Raw genomic sequence first — 18,516 nt, 5'->3', positions numbered from 1 at the left:
TGATTGATGCTGCGAACCTCTGAATGCTCAATCATTGGTTGGGGTACACTTCAAACACGAGCAGATTTAAGAGTTAATCATCGGGCATGGGACATGTGGCATGGGGCGCGTTCAACATGCACTTCGACTAATTTATGGCTCATCTTCGCCGAGCTCCTGCCGCAAAACTGCGGCCATCCGGCGACCGATTCATGCACTGTCATCCCAACCGCAGATAAGTGGCAACATGGACAAGATACTGAGACACTGCAACACGGAGAGCTGCCAGCAGGACATCCACTGTGTGGACAGATGGACAGTTGGTCAGGTGGACATATATGGACAGGCAAGCCTTTAAATGTACATTCATTTTCGGTATGGCGGCGTGAGTAATGAGCGCTTAACAAGGCGCCATTGGCATATTTTTAAGTTCCGGATGGAACAGAGTGCATGTTTCATAATTTACATATTGCGAAAATATTTGTGCTCACTTAATATGCGCAAAATAAATGTGAGCGTGCACGACTGCAGCTGAAATTGTTGCTGGCTTGTTTGTAAAATTTCATAAATCACCGCTGTTAAAAACATTTCTGCCGCTGATGATGATGATGACTTGTCCGGTCCTAGCCGGCAGCAATATCAACTGGCATATCCTGTCAAAGGCAAACTTTTTGGGGCGGGGCGTTGAAGGAGGTGCCGGACCATCTGCCGCGACTTGTTTACACATGTTCAGAACGCAAATGAGCCGTAAAGCGCTGATAATGCAACAAACTGACAATTGACGATTCCACACACCCGCCAGATACTTTAATTTTTCCATACATAAATTATGTTTAAACGAAATTTGACCTTCTTTTCCAAAAGAAATGCAGCGAAAAAAAATGAAGAAACCAAGAAATATTCAAACATCAAGTTATTTTAATCTCAAAAAGTAAAATCATTTTGGGTTTAATATTGCAAAGATTTGTGTTTTTAATTTTCAAACTTATATTTCGAAAAGGTGCACTTAGAATACCAAAAAAAATAATACTAATGATTTAATAGTACGAAATCTTTGAAATCATAAAACTTGACATTTTTGTGGAGACTTTTATACTTACGTTATGTAAATTGGTTGGTGGTTGCGGTGACACCCATACTGTTTTCATTGAAATTTGCAATGAATAAGATTGACCCACCGATTGATATTCATTTGACCGAATTTTTCGATGTGCACCATGCACCTGACACCTGATTCAGGTTTCTGGGCCACCTGCTCATTGTTTTTCAGTCTCTCGGCCACAATGTTATTTTTCTTTTTTTCCCGGGGCTGATAGAGTCATTCCATCCTTGAGCTCCTGTCTATATCAGTTTGCCCCGTCCTGACGGCAGCGTTAAAAAATATGCCAATAACACGGCCAGCTCGCTGGCATCGCAAATGAAGCGTTCTCGTTTCGGAGGCGAATCAAAATGAGCAGGAGAGATAGCTCATCCATGTCGGCACTGGGCGGGAAAAGGGGGCGGACCACGCCTCCTTTGGACAATGGCGCGAAATGTGTAACGGAAACCACAGTTGAGTGCACGGCAGTGAATGAGGGATCGAAGGATTGAGTCCAAGTCCGGACTCGATCCCGGATCCGGGTGCCGGTTCAGTAATGCGGACAATAAAATTTTAACAGTAAATGTTGCGTAATTAAATGTGCTCGCCGCACGGCAGCGTAAAACGAGATTGAGATTGTTTTTTCTCCGTATTGACCGGCAAACAAAGGGGCCGAAAGATATGCCAGCCGGCAGTGGAGAACGTTTCGAATCTGTTTAAAGAGCACGCAGCATAACTCAGAACTTATTGAGGTTAATGGAAGTGGAAGTTGCACTGGAGTAAAGCAATGATAATAAATTGGAAGAGTGCTTTCCTGACATGTTGAAATTGTTGCCTTTCTTCAAGATTTGCATGTGCATTTCAGTATTAAATACGAAAATCTCATTGCATTCAAGGAAATTAAATTAACCTAACATTTATGATAATAAGGGTCAATCATATCACTATGAACCGTAGAATTGAAAATTAAAACAGATTTAAATATTTTCCAATTACAGTTCATATTTACCCTAACTCTTAACTGATTTCTTATTCACGTAGTTCCAAACTAGGTAAGCTAATACTTATCATATATGTCAATATATAAAAATAAAAATACGTTTTTAAAAATATGGTCATTTTATTTGTAAAGTTGTTGCAAACACAAATATTGAATAATGGGTACAATTAAAATAGCTTTCAATTAATTGCCGACCTAACCAATTGTATTAATTTGACCGCAGCACTTGGTATTAAAGTCCTTGTTACCTAATCCAGTACTCGGCGCGACCAAAGTTCGAGCATACTGTTGAGCTCTGGTAAGGTAACCGCAGAATATGCGCTGTGGTTGCGCAGCGAGAGTTGTCGACGTCGTTATATCGATTAAGCCATCAAAACTTCGACTGCTTATTAATGCGCGTACATCAGCGCTAAAGTGCGGTCATAATTCAAATGGGGCGCCCTCTGTTCACGTCCATAAAGGGCGGGAAATCGAGTCTCGGAACAATTGGTCGTCCAGCCGCGATGAGGAAGGTGAATCTGCTTAACCGCTGCACTCGACAGTTTCTTTTGCTTGTCGTGCTGGTGACCCAAATCTGTGGGGTCACCACTTACGTCTATAGCTCGAGGGAACAATGTTTTCGGCAATCCGGTATCCTGCGGCTGTACTCCAGCGTAATTCTTGCCTTTATGTCACTTTTGTTTCTTATTAACATAAGTAAAATGTTCGATAATCCTCAGAAAGCATGGCCATTTTGGTGAGCAGCATTGTATTGCTGGTGGTTCGAGTGCTTGGGTTTATGGAGAGTCAGGAGATCGTTGAGCTGTTGAACGAAATGCTTGCAATACTGAGGCAAATAATTGTGATGTCCAGGCATCCGAACATATTTCGGTTGAGACACCTGCTGCTTCTTCTCCTTGCCCTTCAGAATCTTCTTCGATCCCTCAACATCTTGGTGGGATTACGCGACTTCTCCAGTGAGGCCTATGACACGTTGGCCAATAGTTTATTATTGCTTATTGTGCTGGGAGTTCTATTGAGCTTTCTTCTGCAGGTCACTATGAATATTTGTCTATATGTGGTCCTCATTGCTTGCTACAACGAAATGCACCGATGCACTAGAAGAATCTCAAATGATATGGACACACTAAGCCAATCCCACGTCCTCGAGAGTGGACAGTTTCTGGTCTTGGTGAAACAACTTCAAGGGATCACTGAGAGGTTGATTAGACTGCGTTCGAAAGTTTTTCATCTGACACTTCGGATCATCCAGCACTTTCGGTTCAATTGGCTATGCGCTATTATATATGGACTTGTTGCCTTTTTTGCGCTTTACGGCCATTGACCGGAATGGTTTTTATTTTCTCACCCTATCTGCATTGAACATATTATTCCAGTACACCATTTTTGCTATTCTGTCATGTGAATCAAAAATGACGAGGAGTTTTTGCAGTTTTCGGATATTGTCCTTTCATAAGGAAATCGATAGAACCGTAAGTAGCTACATATTATATGTCGAAATAAAATTTAACTAATTTTGTTCAAGTATAGATTGACGAATTGCTCCACCAGGAAATTAGCGAACGCTTAAGAGTCAGCATATACGGCATTATACTGGACACGAAATTCCTTTTAAAATTGATGTCCATTTGCGTCTTCTGGGTGTTTGTTAACCGACAAGGATACTTGCACTTCCACCGCTCTCAGTAGATCCTGCCATTTAACTGTCCAATTGAAGTCGCAGGTCTTGCCACAATTTCGATAATGTCGCTATTGTCTATTATTAGCATTCTGGGCTGTCATATTATCGCAACTGTTGTGCGAAGCAATGTCAATTGCACAAGTCAAAAACTGTCTCATAGATGCCTTTCGAGATACTTTGCTGGCAATTACGTAGCCATTTCATTGTTCCTCCAGCTCGAACAAGCTTCATAATATTTTCACTTTTATGGCAGGCAACATAAAAGACGACAGCTCTGGCAATAGCAACAACATCATCATTATCAACACCATCAAAGCCCGGAAAAGTCCACCTTCTGTGAGGAGAAGGTTTTCCCCTCTCACCCCTGTTCCTCCTCAACTGTCGTAAAATCATAGGAAAAAAGAAAGGAGGCAGTAGCGGCGAAAAGTGTGAGTGCGTAAATTTCTCTACGGACTTGGAGTCGCTCAAGTGTCCTTCCATTCTGTGTCATAAAATTAACGCTTTATATGAACGAAAGCATAAGGCGCTCGATTTTTATCACCAAGGCCAACAAGATGGCCATGAATGAACGCGGAACATGGAACTGCAGACGGAAAAAATTATAGTTTTGTGTACATCATTGAATGATTACTTTTGACTTAGAAATGTATTTGTTAAGCACTGGTGTATGCAATAATACTTATAGATGCTTAAAGTTGTTTAACTACAATTCTGATCATGCAATTTTATATATTTAACTACTTTTAAGAGACCTATGTAACATAAATATTTTTTTGTAAGATAAAAAAATTAAAATATTTAAAACACCATATCTGAGTTAAATTTAATTTTAATTTTTTAAGTGCTTTGGGACAACCTCTTAGAAAGCAAACATAATTTTTAATATTTTTTATATACAAATGGCAAATTGCAAATTTCATTGTCTGTATTTTGAAGGAATTATTGCCATTATACAAACATTTTCCTATAATACTTTGTTTTAAGTATTTTTTAAGCAATTTTGATGTACTTATATATTTAAGTAATATTTTTTGTTGTGCACCAACTTTTAACGAATTTTATGAGAATAAAAAAAGTTTAAAGTTAAATTAGAAAAACAGGAAGTGAAACCGAAAAGCATGGGAGGCTTGAAGAGAGGGTCCAACGAGTGTCTAATTATTTACGTGCAATGAAAGTTATGAATTGGAGCCAGGCCAACTCGAGGCGAGTAAATTCATGCCCGCACAGCTCCGTGCCTTTACTGTCTGGGTTGTGTCAGATCCCTGGGAACGAAGTCAGTCTGGTTTCGTAGACAGGCCCTGAAACACATTCTCGTGTTGTGTCTATGTGTGCAAGCCGTTTTCCAAGTGCTCTGAAATTTCAATAGCGTCCAGTGGCTTCCAGACGTGTTATAAATTTGTTTCAGTAAGCTAGACAATTTGCCGACATCCTCGACAATGCTCACTGCCAAGCAGACCGACTTAGTGATGGACTGCGTCACGGAGATGCTGCCCGAGTCCCGTTCGAGCTCCACTACGGATCTGAAGACTCTGGTGGAGAAGGATCTGCGTAAGCCGCTCAAGGAGATCGTCGATCTGCGCCTGAAGCATCCGCTGGAGCACACGTGGACGCTCTGGTACCTGGAGAACGATCGCAGCAAGTCATGGGAGGACATGCAGAACGAGATCACTAGCTTTGACATGGTCGAGGACTTTTGGAGCCTGTACAGTCACATAAAGCCACCATCCGAGATCAAAGTCGGCAGCGATTATTCATTGTTCAAGAAGGGCATTCAGTGAGTGGAGTTTTATTTATTGGCCTCTATTACAGAAATCAATTTTAACGAAATATCTTGGTTACCTCTTTTAAGCTACCCAAATAAAAATAATATATTTTAGGAATATTCTAAACTTCACTGCATTACACTAAATATAAACCATTTACTAAAATAGTTTGTTAAAATGAACTGAAAATTTAAAAAGGAGCTGTATTCAATGTCGTATCGTCTTATCTATTCCCTAACTTCAAACAAGTTCCATTTCTCTTTCAGGCCCATGTGGGAGGATGATGCCAACAAGTTTGGCGGCCGCTGGGTCATCAATATGGGGCGTGGCTCCAAGCTGGAGCTCGACAAACTCTGGCTGGATGTGGTAAGCATCTCGAGGAGCTTTGTGTCCATCGACCGTCATATCTGTTGCAACTGCACATCCCCTTTTCCGCACTCCGACAGCTACTAATACTGATTGGCGAGGCCTTTGATCACACTGAAGAAGTCTGCGGCGCTGTTATCAACTTGCGCGGCAAGAGCAACAAAATTTGTGAGTAACACTTACAAAAAAAATGCATACGAACACAATTTATTTGCAAAAACGGCAATACTGTCCAATATCAAATTCTTTTAAAAAAATTTGTAATACTAATATTGCTCACTGTATACAAATCTTTATCAGTATTGGCTCAAAAAAAAAATTATGGGTTTTATTCAGATAGCTTTACAACTAAGAAACTAGATTGCGTAGAAACGGACAGACGGACAGACGGACATATGACTCTAGTGATGCTGATCCAATTGTATAACAATATAAAATGTCTTTGATTAACAAATCTTCCAGAGCGGGTTCTCTATTTTATCGAGACGCATAATATTAAATTGTTTAGATGCCATTCCTTGGAACTACATTTCGTTTTCCATTATATTTTAAGAAAAACAAAAGTTCGCCAATGAAGGCTATTCGAATAATTTAAATGTATCAGCATAAGACACTACTTTGTAAATTGAAGAATTTATTGCGCAACTCTAGACACTTAAAGATATTTAAGCCTTTTTTTTCAAGTGCACTTAGCATAATTAGACCTTGAGCACTGCCATGACAACTTCTAATGCAGCGCCTCTGTTCCAACAGCAATTTGGACCGCCAACGGGCACAACGAGATGGCCGTCATAGAGATTGGACTCAAGCTTCGCGACCTGCTTGTCCTGCCGCCCCACCAACTGCAGTACCAGCTGCACAAGGACTCGATGTCCAAGCAGGGATCGGTGGTCAAAGCGGTTTATTGCGTGTAAGCCGGCCCGGTCGTTGATGCCAATACCACCACCAACCAAAGCAAAACCAACCCAACCACCCATATACCCTCCTTCAGTGACCCCCGCCGTCGGTTGCTGTTTTCAGCGCGTGCATTCCAAAAACGTAAAAAAAAATGTATCTTGACACACAGAACGGGTTTTATGAATTTGACCATGTTAAAAATTACAAAGAAAGCTGAAAATATATAGGGTTCTGTATGTGATGAGACAGCGTTAAATTCCTCGGCTTTAAAGGACTGAAATCGGGGCCCCAAGGAGCTCTTTTTATGCCGCTAGTTTTGGCTCTTTACGCTCCACGGAATGTTATGCAAACATATGCCGCACCAGAGCGCAAATAAAATCGGTTTATATACACTTGCAGCTTGTACTTTTGGCCGGGCCAACTAGAAGTGCACAGTGACTGCAAAAGATAAACGTCCACTTGGCTCGCTTGGTTGGCCGAGCGAAAAACAAAGGACCGAAAAGGGTCAACAATGGCATGGCGGATTGTCCGTTTTAGCGGGAGCCGTTTCCAGCACCGGATCTCTGGGATCTGGTATCTGGAACTGGCGTCGAGGGCCCGAACTGGAGACAATTGAATTTTGATGAAAGGCCGAAGCGGCGGTGCCTCTCGCAGCATTAAAATTCATGCTAAGTGCTTCAAGTTGCATGAAGGAGAGACTCTTTTCAAACTTGTCATGGTTTATTTGTACGGCAAAAAATTATACTTTAAGACCAATGTCTTAAAATCTAAATATAAAAACTAAAACTAAACTCAAATCTCAGAATAAACGTTACAAAAATTAGATATTTTATAAAACTAAACAAAATAAAGTGACCTATGGTCTTGGCTACCTAAAAAAAAGACAATTCTTTACTAACATATTAGTACTATTTTTTTTAAATCTTGTTTCTTAAATTTTAATTTTTTTGATCAATTTTTAATTCAACTTGTTTTTTGGGTCTTTTGGGTCAATTTGTAGAAATTTAAAATTGAGTATGTAAGCCTTTGATTTGTTAACCTTTTGACAACAACTTTCTCCCTACAGTTTGCTTTTATTTTTATTTTTATTTTCATTTTATTTGTATTTAATTAATACAATTTAGGACTGAATTTAAAGTCGCAAACTGCGACTCTGACAAGATGTAAAACATTTGTTTTTTTTAATCGTTACAATTTTGTTTATTTAATTTTTAAATATTTATATTTGTAAATTGTTACATTAAAACTTTGTTTCACCCTTACTATTGTAAATCACTTATTTAAAGCCCGTTGCCTAATCTAACAACACAATTTTCTCCAGAGCAAGTGCAAACTATCTAGGTAAAATTCCAAACTTAGGGGATGTTATAGCAGTAGGTCCTACACATAAAAGAGCAATTTTATACAAAATAATTTTTGTTTTCGTTTTTGCCGTATCCCCGGGTCACCTGCCCTTTCAATCAACATTCAAATTCCGATGGCAGCAGCACGTGCAGTAGCAACTTCATTATGAGCCACTTTAAGCTGACAAAACTCATCTCTATCCGCATAGCTCGTTGACTGCATTTTATGGGTCCAGGTGGCGGCGGCTTACATGGGGAGCTGTTAAACCGAAACCGCATCAAAACCGCACACGTCCCACATGGCATGCAGCTGCCTTCACCTGTATTTTAGCCCACCTCTTCACCTCTGCACCTCTTCACCTCTTTCAACTGCACCCGCCCACTTCGCGTTCTTGCACCTTTGACATATTGCAGGGATAGAGGTGGTTTGCCGCCGGAGGAGACCCACACAACACCGCAAACTTTTTGCCTTCAGACGAATATTTACAAATTAGTTGCTCGAAACGTGACATCGAGAATGTTGTTGCACTTGCAATTGGAGTTGCATGGTACACATCTGGCTTTGGGCCGTGCCTTTCCAGTAATGTTGGTAAAAACTTTGACAGCCAGCGACTTAATTAGCACATAAATAAATTATGCTGCCATTAGATGCTTTTTGACACGTCTGTCTGAAGACCAGAACTTGGGTGATTAAAAGTGGATGGTTTTTATAAGAAAACTGTTTGTTTTTAATCTTTTATCTTCTCACCATCATGTAATAAATATATTTTATTGGAATATAAATCATTCCATTTGATGATTTTGTTTGTTGTAGTTCTAATATGAAATTGGCAGATTAAATCTGAAATCGATTGAGGGCCAACCCTATTAGTTCGCGTATAGACTGCCATAGATCTATCACCACATCGCTCTCTCTACCTACACATTGGCCATGCATATATCAACACTTTTCATATAGCCAACGCAGACCACATTGAGCTCCAGCTTTGGTTTTTATGGCCACACCAGCTGGACAAGCACTATGGCAACACAGCCCGGAACCACCACCCATCCACCACCCACTCACTTCATCCCATTTCTGCCCAGCTTTTGTTTATTTTGTGTATTGTTGGAAGTCGCGCGTTCGCTGGTTCCAGCTTTTCGTTTGGTTTTAGGTTTGGCTTGGTCTTTTTCTCTTTTGGCAAAACAACACTACACAACATAAAAATAAATTGCACTTCTGACACTTGAATACGGTGGAGGAGTAGGGGATGGAGTGGCGATGGAGATGGAGATGGATCTGGAAACGGAAGGGGAAGGCAGCTGCTCCTTTCTGGGCAGCGACACATGATTAAGTGGAGTTTGCGGTTGGATTTGTTCGGGGAATAAAATCTATTCGGGTATACATTATCGTCGTCCAGTTGAAGCTTAACTTTTATCATATAATAAAATGTAATTTTCCAACTCGTAACTCTCTGGTAATTAGAATTTATAGCGAACTTAATCGCTTTTGGCACGCAGACCAAACGAAGGAGGGTGGAACTCATCCTTTATATCATTAATTTGCGCATGAAGAGAATTTCATTAGCCGCCTAATGGCAAGGCATGCAACAATTTTTGTGCAATTCTCGCCAGCAGGCATTACAATATTTCTGCTCGTATCAAACAGCCAGACCGCATCAATGCGGAGCATTCGAAATGAAATATTAATTTGCAAAATTCCAAAGCCCTGTTTCGCCTGGCTCTTCGCAAATTTTTATTATAAATTAATAAGAATTTATGGCGCCAACAAAAATGAAACCGAATCCCACAACCGCAAGGCCTTGGATTGTACTTTTGAGTTCACCTTCAAAGGGGGCCGAGAAACGGCAGGAGACGACAGCCAGCCGAGATATTTGTCTACAAATATTATTGCTATTCGAAATGTGTAGTAGCTGCTGCTGCGCCCTTGGGTTCGTTTGTTCGTTTGGGCCAAAAAAAAATTCCTGGCTGGCAAATATGCAGGAAGAATGTCCCCCACTCCACAAGCCGGTAATGGCAAAATGGCAAAATTCAGTGCGAGATAAAGGCCAGTTTGGAGACTCAACCTCCGCATATAATTCTTAATATTTCGGTTCATAAATATGTAAATAAATGCCGACACGAGGGCGGTCGAGGAGGGAAAGACAAAAGAAATCTTGGCCTGCTCTCCTGTACTTTGTTAGCCATTTCCCAACGAAGATGTTCGGGTGATAGAAACTATAAAGGAATCCCGCAGAAACCGCACGGAGCTCACAACGGGATATTAAGCACAAAAGTTGGCCACAAAGATTTTCGGACGGAGCCTAACTTAATGAAATAAAGCACTCGCTTAGCACACACACATTCGAGGACCCGAATCCACGGCACCAGGACCTTAACCTAAAGCATAAGAAGTCAGTCATGAAAAGCGTACGTGAGCAATGAAAAAGTCGCAAACACTTTATTATACGTGGCGAGAGGAGATGTAGAATGGGGTTGGGCTGGGCTGGTGTGGTGTGGTGTGGTGTGGTGTGGCAGCCACATCAAAATGCTACGCGGCGCGTATACGAAATAAGTCCTATGTAGATGCAGTCCAACCAGCCCCCCGTACCCACCACTCCCACCCATTACTCATACGCCGCGTCATTGTGCCGCAGTCAGATAAAGGCCGAGGGCGAAAGACAAAAGATGGCCACGGGACACTGGACGGAGAAGTGGGTGGGCAAGAGATGGCAGGACGCAGGACGCAGGACACCAAGGACGAGGCGATGGCAATGCACTATAATGGCACAGCTCCCGGTCGGTGCGTGAGCTAGGTATTTTGGTATTTTAAACATGTGCCCGGCAGCTAATGCATAGTTTATGGGTCTCTGGGCCTATGGCCAAAAGTGTTGGTCAAATTTGGTCAGCGATTTGAGCGTCCTCCCGAGGCGCTTGTGGGCCAAGCCTTTAAATGGAGCGTACAATCAATCGCAATTGTGCTAAATAACTAAATAGAAAGGGGCAGAATAAAATCTTATAGTGGTTGTACAACTTAAATAACAGTAAGACAAATCTTTTTGTTTTTTACTAAACGTAGTTCTTCACATCATTCTGTTACTTATTTGTTGAGAGTGGTTGGAAATGTACTCCTTACATTAAAAAGGTTTTTTTAACCGCATTAACAAACATGGTGATTTTGAATTTAATTAAGTAAATCTAATTATATATTTTTTAACATATATATTTCCGTGCTTAAATTGTATTCCTGATAATTAATTAAAATTAATTTTGTTCTCAATTTTTTTTTAATGACCATGCGCAATGGTCATACCGTAAAAAGCAAAACCGTTAAATCTCCCAAGATATTGCTCACCTTTTCAGCAATACTATTACACAAATATATCTTCGCAATTCAAATAAATTATAGCTGAAATTAATTTCCGTTATATTTTATAATAATCTTTATCTTTGCAATTATATCAGCCAATAAACCGATGCCGATTAAAGCAAACTGTTCAGCTCGGCAGTGAGGTGAAAACTTTCGCTTTTAATTTCACACACAATCAATTTGTGTTTATTAGCTCATTATAAACATTTTGAGGCAGCCGAACACCTTCGTTCACTTTGCAGTCCCGGCACGTGGGTCGTATACTTAATTTGCTTAGTCAACGAAGCAAATCATTGACCAAGAGACCACGACCACCCAAAGACGACCAGCCTTGGCAGGACGTGCGTGAGATGGTTAAGGATTTATGGAGAGGCCCAGACAAATTTTATAATTTGAGCAACAACCAAAGGCGAACGGCGAAACTACAAAGTGCACTAATTTGAGGTGTTGAAATGGACCAAAGCAGATCCGCAGCTGGAATCCCAGCCACAGGCTTTTGATGTGCACTCAAGGGTTGAAAGGTGGCATAATCAAATCAACGTCAGGACCTGGATCTGAGCCCTCGAAAACATTTATTTGTTTTCCTTGGAAGTCTCTTTGTTTGGCCGTTTGTGGTCATGTTTCTGGTCCGACACCTTATTTGGCATGCCGAGCACACATCCACAACTTGAGTGGGATTTTGCAGATCTCTAGGTTTCGTGCTTCTTATTAAGTGTCACTTGGCATAATTTAAATATATAATCCGGCGCAACTCATATTCTTTTAATAAGTATGCAAAGAGCACTTTCACAGAATCGCGGATTTCTACGCTCAAGTTTTATTTTTCGAATTTCGTGTAATTTGAGTTTGAGTTGCTTGTTTTTGTTTATTATTTTCTCTGCTGGTGAAGTTGCGTCTAGACATTTTAAGCGCGCCAGAGATTATATGAAATTCATAAGCGACACTTTGGTGTGAGGTTGGTTCTTCGGGGACTTTAAATGCCAAAATGTTTTTCGAGTGTGGATAGGGAAAAGAGTACAAGGTTTTGGGATTAACAGTTTTGTGTCAGTCTTTAAAGCACACAATGTGTATAATAAACACAACATCTTATTCTTGTACATTTAATTCAGAAGCCATAAAAATGTAACCATAAATTAAAATAACAGGAATAAATAATAATGCTGTTTTTATAATGCTATTCGTATTAGTTTTATTAAAACGGGAAATATAATTACAGAGAAGCACATGAACCCAGCATTATCATCTTTTATTTCCTTGGTCATTTTTTTTATTTCCTTTCCGATTGCTAGCAAATTGAATTTGTTGCACTCTAGCGTTAACCACAAAGGAAAAAGAAACAACGTGTAAAGCGTTATGAAAAAGGGGTTGGTTGGAAGTCGTGGTGTAGCAATAAAGTGCTTGCAATTTTCAACAGCAAAAATGGGTAAAAAGGTATAGTGAGCAGTTAACCGTAATCCAAGGTTGCACGATACCCTCAGCCTTTTTCCTGCCAGATTATGCTGCCTTATTTTAAGTTAATTACTGCGCGCAAAGCTGTCATAATTTGCCACCTATGCATGCCTTTTGCTTACTGCATTTTTATGCACAATATTCGCAGATATACATATGTATAGACCGTATGAATGGCAGGGAAATTGTTAATACTGGGTACATACATTTATGCGTCTGCGGCCCCATCGGTCGCCGTCGGCAATGGACGCTTACTTAAGCTAAAAGCTTTTGTGTATAAATTTTAATTAAAATGCAACAATTAAATGCACAGCTTTCTGGCCAGCAGACCCGTTCTGGATGTGGTTCCCATTTCATTTGCCGCCTTCATCGCCGTTGGCCATGCGTGTAAGTTGTAGTTACAGCGGCGGCAGGCGATGCATAAACCAGTGTTAAGCTCAAATTAATGACATTAATTTACGGCCACGTGGGAGTGGGAGTGGGGGTGGGTGGCGGTGGCGGTGGCAACAGCTCCAACGCCTCATTGCGTTTTAATAAGTTAACAGAAATGTATTGCTTACTTTGCAGCTCCCGCTAATTTGTATTTTGTAATTGAAAATGCTCACACTTGGCCACTTGAATATCGACGCGTCGCTAGCGCTCTGTAATCAGCACTACTTAAAGCCAATTAGCCGCAAATATGGCCGGTAAACCACCCAATTTTGCCTATCCGCTGGGGGGTTTACTCCGTCAATGGGGCATGAAACGCGTTTTGTTCGCATTTCGTTCGTGCCACGCCCTTCTGTCCACGATTGCGGTTTGTTTGGTGCCGGCAATTTTGTGATATGGCCGCTCCTTTTAGTTCCGCTTGAACATTGTGCAAACGCGGCGTTTGCCGGCGAGGTGTGTGTGCTGTGTGTGTGTGTGTGCAAATAATTGGCAACATTTGCGCTGGCCACACACCCACACCCACTCCCACACTCGCGCCAAGCCACGCCCCGTTAGATACCGCTGGAAATTGCACAGCGAAATGAAATTTGCAAACTCACAAAAGGTGTTGACAATTATTTGCATAACAAAGCAAATTCCAACTCCCCCACCACGTCCAACCTAAAACTATATGTATATCCGGCGGAATCAGGATTAGGAATTTAAACTTAAAGTTTGCATTGAATTAGTTGAGCATTCCAGTCGGCAGGGCCTATGGGGCGGCGGTGGTTTCAATTTGTCACCTGTCCACAGAGGAATTCGAGCCTCAGCCACCCCTAAAAGCACCCTGTAACGTGCTTTTCACTTTATTTGATGTTAGCAAGAACAAAGCCCACATGCAGGTGGACTGGGTCCGTTCGCAACCGCAGAGGGGTGACGCCCCTGATTAAAGACGCCCCAAGGACCGCAAGTGTAAAAATAGCCTAAAAGCCTACAACGAGATGGCCAATGGGATGAGTAGTTGCAGGTACATTGGGGATAAAAATAGGCCTACACTTTAACTTTTAAATTATCGTGGGTCGATGTTTGAGAATTTATTCTTCAACAGTGACAGCCGTTTTCTCTAATGGTAGTTAAGTTTTAATCTTAGCTCGATTTTTGTTAAGCAAACATAAGTTATTATTATTTTACCCTCCGGCATAGAAATGAAACTAAAAAGTATGGGGGTTATTGTATTTTGTATTAATACATAGTTTAAATTAAAACTACTTCTTGTTATGTTGTGTGATATAAAATTTTTTTTGATATACAATACAAAATTAGAATTAGACTTAAAAATATATTTGTAATTTATTACACTTATTTTCTTAAGTGCACAAGCTTCGCAAAAACCGGCGAAACATTGGCAGATTAATGGCGTGTAGCGTTAAGTGAATCAATTTGGTTTATGTATGGCCCAGTGGCACAAAGATACCATCTCCGAAAAAAACAAAGCAGTAGGCCATGCGTGATGGGAAAGTTTCCTGCTATCTGTTAATTACATAACATTCAAAGTTATAATCTGGGCCATCGTCAAAGTTGCTCCCAAAATACACTGACAGCCAGATGGTCAAATCTGATTTTTTAAGCGAGTTTCCTTTTGCCCCACGTCCTCCCATCTTTTTCTGCTGAGATTTCGTTTCGGCTAATGGAAGCCACAAATTTGAGTGAGAAGTGGTCGAGGGAGGCGACATAGACAGACTACAATTTGACTTACACAACTGCCAATTTGCAGCACAAAACTATAAGGAAGCACCTCCGAAGTCCCCCGTTTTCGCCCCTCGACTTGTCGCACGTTTATGGCTCCGACGAACATTTTTGAGAAACAACTTTGCTGCGTGACACGAATGTCGAGCACTGAGGCACTTATAAAATGTCTTGGCATGTGATCAGCGGGTGCCTGCTTATGGCGATGATGATGATGGCGGCGATGACGATGGCAAGGTGACAGGAACGTGGTTGGCCCCGAAAAGGGTTTCCGCAACTCGCATTATTTCGCTGATAAATTGTCCCAAAGTGACCATGACTAATAGAAACCGTGGGTGAGAATTTTTAAAGAAATCGAACTGAGGAAAGTTGATTGGTACACTAATCATATATAAATATATAACTGCTTGTTGATGGAAAGTGTCTAGTGGGCCCTAACTATGCACACATCTTGGTATCTATTTACAATGTTTGGAATTCAAGGTAAAGTAGCAAAAGCTTTAAAAAATATATTAGGAGTTTAACCTGAAGAAAATATACACTGCGAAATGTTAAAACTTTGTTTTTCTTTCTCATTTTTGAGAAGTATTTTGGGTTAAGAATTTGGATTATTCAAAATGTCTTTTCATACGTTTTTTCGAGTGACGATTTACAAACTTTACCTATACCAGCCACTATTTATTAGAAATTGACCGATAAAAAAATTTTCAGCTATTCTAGCACAGCAAAGCTTGTTACCTCTTTATTTAAATTTACAGAACGCAACCCCGTGATAGTTCGTTCTGGCCAACACTTCAGGACGATTCCATTTATCAGGTGAGACCGAAAACCCATCAGGAAGGACTTAACTCCTCAACCAAGGAGATGTTGACAAATTCTTTATCGTTTGGCGAACGCTTTCCGCTGATATTTATACAGAGCGTTGGCAACTGGCATTGTTGTTGTTACTCCAGCCGTTTGTTAACCCATCATCAACAATCGTGACAAAAGGCTCAAATCTGTCACATTCAAAACACGTGAGCGAACATCATTTATTTTGTGGGCTTCCCCCTTTGAAATAGCTTGTAAATGTTTTTATTTCCCTTTGACTAGGTCCTCACCTAGGTGTTTGAGTGTGGAGTGTTTGTTTGTGTCAAACGCCATCGGAATTCACAAATTTCGAATTTGAAATAGCATTTATTGTGTCTCTTTTTTATGGATTTTTTGTTTAACCGCAAACAAATTGACTTTGGTAAAATGAATTACTTTGCATTGAAGCCTGAATAATTGGTTAGATATTTTTGATGTCGAAGTTACAAATTGATGAATCAAAATTTCTGTGTGCTTTCCTTTGGCCTTCAATAGTTTTATAATGCAACGAAAAGGCCACTTTGAAAGGATCTTGGTTGTCATAGGGGTTAATAGCAATTTAGATAGCAGTAAGCCACTTTGGAGCGGCTGACCTACTTTCGCGTACAAGTAGGTATGCTAATGACTCGAACAAGTCCCAAATCCTGGCCCACATCTCGGCCATTGATTGGCCATTTTCATTAGGGGACAGTGCTTTGTTTCCGTAACTGGATCTATTGAAATCCTTGGGTATTTGGGTATTATTTTTAATAAGTTCCGGCAATCCGGGCAGCCACTGTCGCTTGATCTTTAATGCCAAAAGTGCTTACTTACGATTACACTCCAAGCCACTTAACGTGAGTCAGCAAAGCGAATCTCATTAACAGGCTTTAATTTTGAAAACACACTTAAGTGCGATCCCCAGCCTCTCCCCTTTCGGCGAATCTCCATTTCCAGCTCCATCTCCAGCTCCATCTCCGTCCTCAGTCAAGTCGACAACTCGACAAGCCGGCAACGGCAACCCTCATCAGGAATATAGAAGGACAACGAGAGCAGGACAAGTCTAAGACTGCGACTGCGACTGAGAGCATGGCATGGCAAGGCACGGCAAGCTCATCATCTGCCGACGGAGCCCGCCGTCATTTAGTAGTCTACTTAACTCGTCTAAGGATGCTCGTGGCAGCAGGAGCAGAGCAACAGCAGGACCAGAAGCAGAAGCAAAAGCAGAAGCAGAAGCAGAAGCAACAGCTTGAGCAGCCGTTTGAGTTTCCAATTGGAGGCAAAGGAACGTGGAAGCGCCATGGTGATGCCATCTGCCGGACCCACCAGCCACCACCCCCTGGTTAATGAGCTCACACAGGTAACACAGGCTGCGGAGGTGGCGGAACTACCTGTGATGGTGATGGCTGAAACATCCCGCACACTATCTCCAGAAAAGTCCGCAATCTGCTGGTAGTGACAGCGCACAAAGGGGCAAGTCTTTCGCCATAACAGCAATTAATTGGCCCAAGTGGCTGACAGTAAATAAAGAGTTTCTTTTTATATTTTGCCAGCACAAAGCTTTTTGTCGAAACGGAGCGCTGATGCTGATGCTGAGTTGCCCTTTTCAAATGAGCAATTACCCGGGCGAAATTGAGCTCGGAATTTAAAATTAACTTTGAGGCGGCTGCTGGATAATAAGTGGGTAAATACCATAAAGATGGAGGGCACACTTAAAAGCTTGAAAACTTTTCATTCAAATCCGGAGGAATCCCCATCGCCCGGGGGCTGCTCCATGGCCTAATCCAATCATTGTCACGTATGCGCTGGGGGCTACATATTTGTTTTATTTCAGGAAATTAATCATAAACACATGAGGCGGCGAGCTGCCAACTGCATTCGACAGTCTGTCCGTGGACCCATGGATTGGCAGGCATTTTTTTTTCTGTCGCCCTCCAGTAGCCATGAAAATTTCAATTTATTTTCGCCTGCGGCTGCAACATTTTCATCCAAACTGTCTTCGTCGAGGCAGTCTTTAATTTCCGCCTGGCTGTGGAAGTAAACATAAATAATAAATCTATATATCTGGATAATTATTTTGCTTATCAAAAATGTCCAGATTGCTAGCTCGTGTGTAAAAATTAATATAGGAAAATGCCAAAAAATTGCCCCAGCCCCAAAATATTAAACAAAAAAACGAAAAAAGAAAAAAACTGGAAAGAGAAAAGATTTCAAAAGTTGGAGCAACGAGCAACAACAATCAGAAATTTGCTCAGCAGGAGATGGGAGGCGCAAAATGGGTGTGGCCACTAAAAGCCCACTTAAGTGGCAGTCCAGCTGACAGCAGAGGGGGTTGTGGGCTGTGACCCGCATGAGTCGCATGAGTCGCATGGCCGAGGTCGAAGGTCAGGCTCGAGTCGCACAGCTTTCTGTTTGCCTTTGTTTTAGCCGCTCGCAAAGTTTTGGCTGCATAAACAGCATCAAATGGCTAGACTTTAATGTTTTCCTAAACGCATCCACTCAAAAAGCTTTGATGTTTTATAATCCCATTCCTTTCTGTTTTTTTGCTGTAGAAAAGTCGCTTGCAGAGGTTCTGACTTAAAGGGCAACTAAGCTGTTGGTCTCTTGGAAGAGACTACTTGAGTATTTT

At 41.2% G+C, this 18,516-nt stretch overlaps 2 protein-coding genes across 3 annotated transcripts; both read left to right on the top strand.

The window, feature by feature from the left end:
- Nucleotides 1-2,543: 2,543 nt before the first annotated feature.
- LOC128258379 (uncharacterized protein CG32395) lies at nucleotides 2,544-3,746 on the top strand. The gene is given in 4 exon segments (XM_052989966.1): nucleotides 2,544-2,789; nucleotides 2,792-3,369; nucleotides 3,371-3,529; nucleotides 3,588-3,746. Coding segments are annotated over 4 exon segments (1,125 nt in total). The 5' UTR covers nucleotides 2,544-2,560.
- Nucleotides 3,747-4,978: 1,232 nt separating this feature from the next.
- On the top strand, nucleotides 4,979-7,005 carry LOC128258274 (eukaryotic translation initiation factor 4E1). 2 transcript variants are annotated; one of them, XM_052989822.1, is made up of 5 exons: nucleotides 4,979-5,142; nucleotides 5,193-5,512; nucleotides 5,768-5,867; nucleotides 5,948-6,035; nucleotides 6,621-7,005. In XM_052989822.1, the coding sequence occupies exons 2-5, from the start codon at nucleotides 5,205-5,207 to the stop codon at nucleotides 6,779-6,781; spliced, it is 657 nt and encodes a 218-aa protein (XP_052845782.1). In that variant the 5' UTR covers nucleotides 4,979-5,142; nucleotides 5,193-5,204; the 3' UTR covers nucleotides 6,782-7,005. The 2 variants fall into 2 exon arrangements, with proteins under 2 accessions (XP_052845782.1, XP_052845781.1); XM_052989821.1 differs by having other exon boundaries at nucleotides 4,981-5,512.
- Nucleotides 7,006-18,516: the final 11,511 nt, after the last annotated feature.

This window comes from Drosophila gunungcola (assembly GCF_025200985.1).
Source record: "Drosophila gunungcola strain Sukarami chromosome 3L unlocalized genomic scaffold, Dgunungcola_SK_2 000003F, whole genome shotgun sequence".
Lineage (NCBI taxonomy): Eukaryota > Metazoa > Arthropoda > Insecta > Diptera > Drosophilidae > Drosophila > Drosophila gunungcola.
This window is presented reverse-complemented; position numbering and strand designations above follow the sequence as displayed.

Coding starts and splice junctions, on each gene's coding strand:
- LOC128258274 (XM_052989821.1), top strand. CDS start 5,175: ATGCTCACTGCCAAGCAGACCGACTTAGTGATGGACTGCGTCACGGAG. Junction 5,513..5,767: donor TTGTTCAAGAAGGGCATTCA/GTGAGTGGAGTT, acceptor TTTCTCTTTCAG/GCCCATGTGGGAGGATGATG. Junction 6,036..6,620: donor CGGCAAGAGCAACAAAATTT/GTGAGTAACACT, acceptor CTGTTCCAACAG/CAATTTGGACCGCCAACGGG.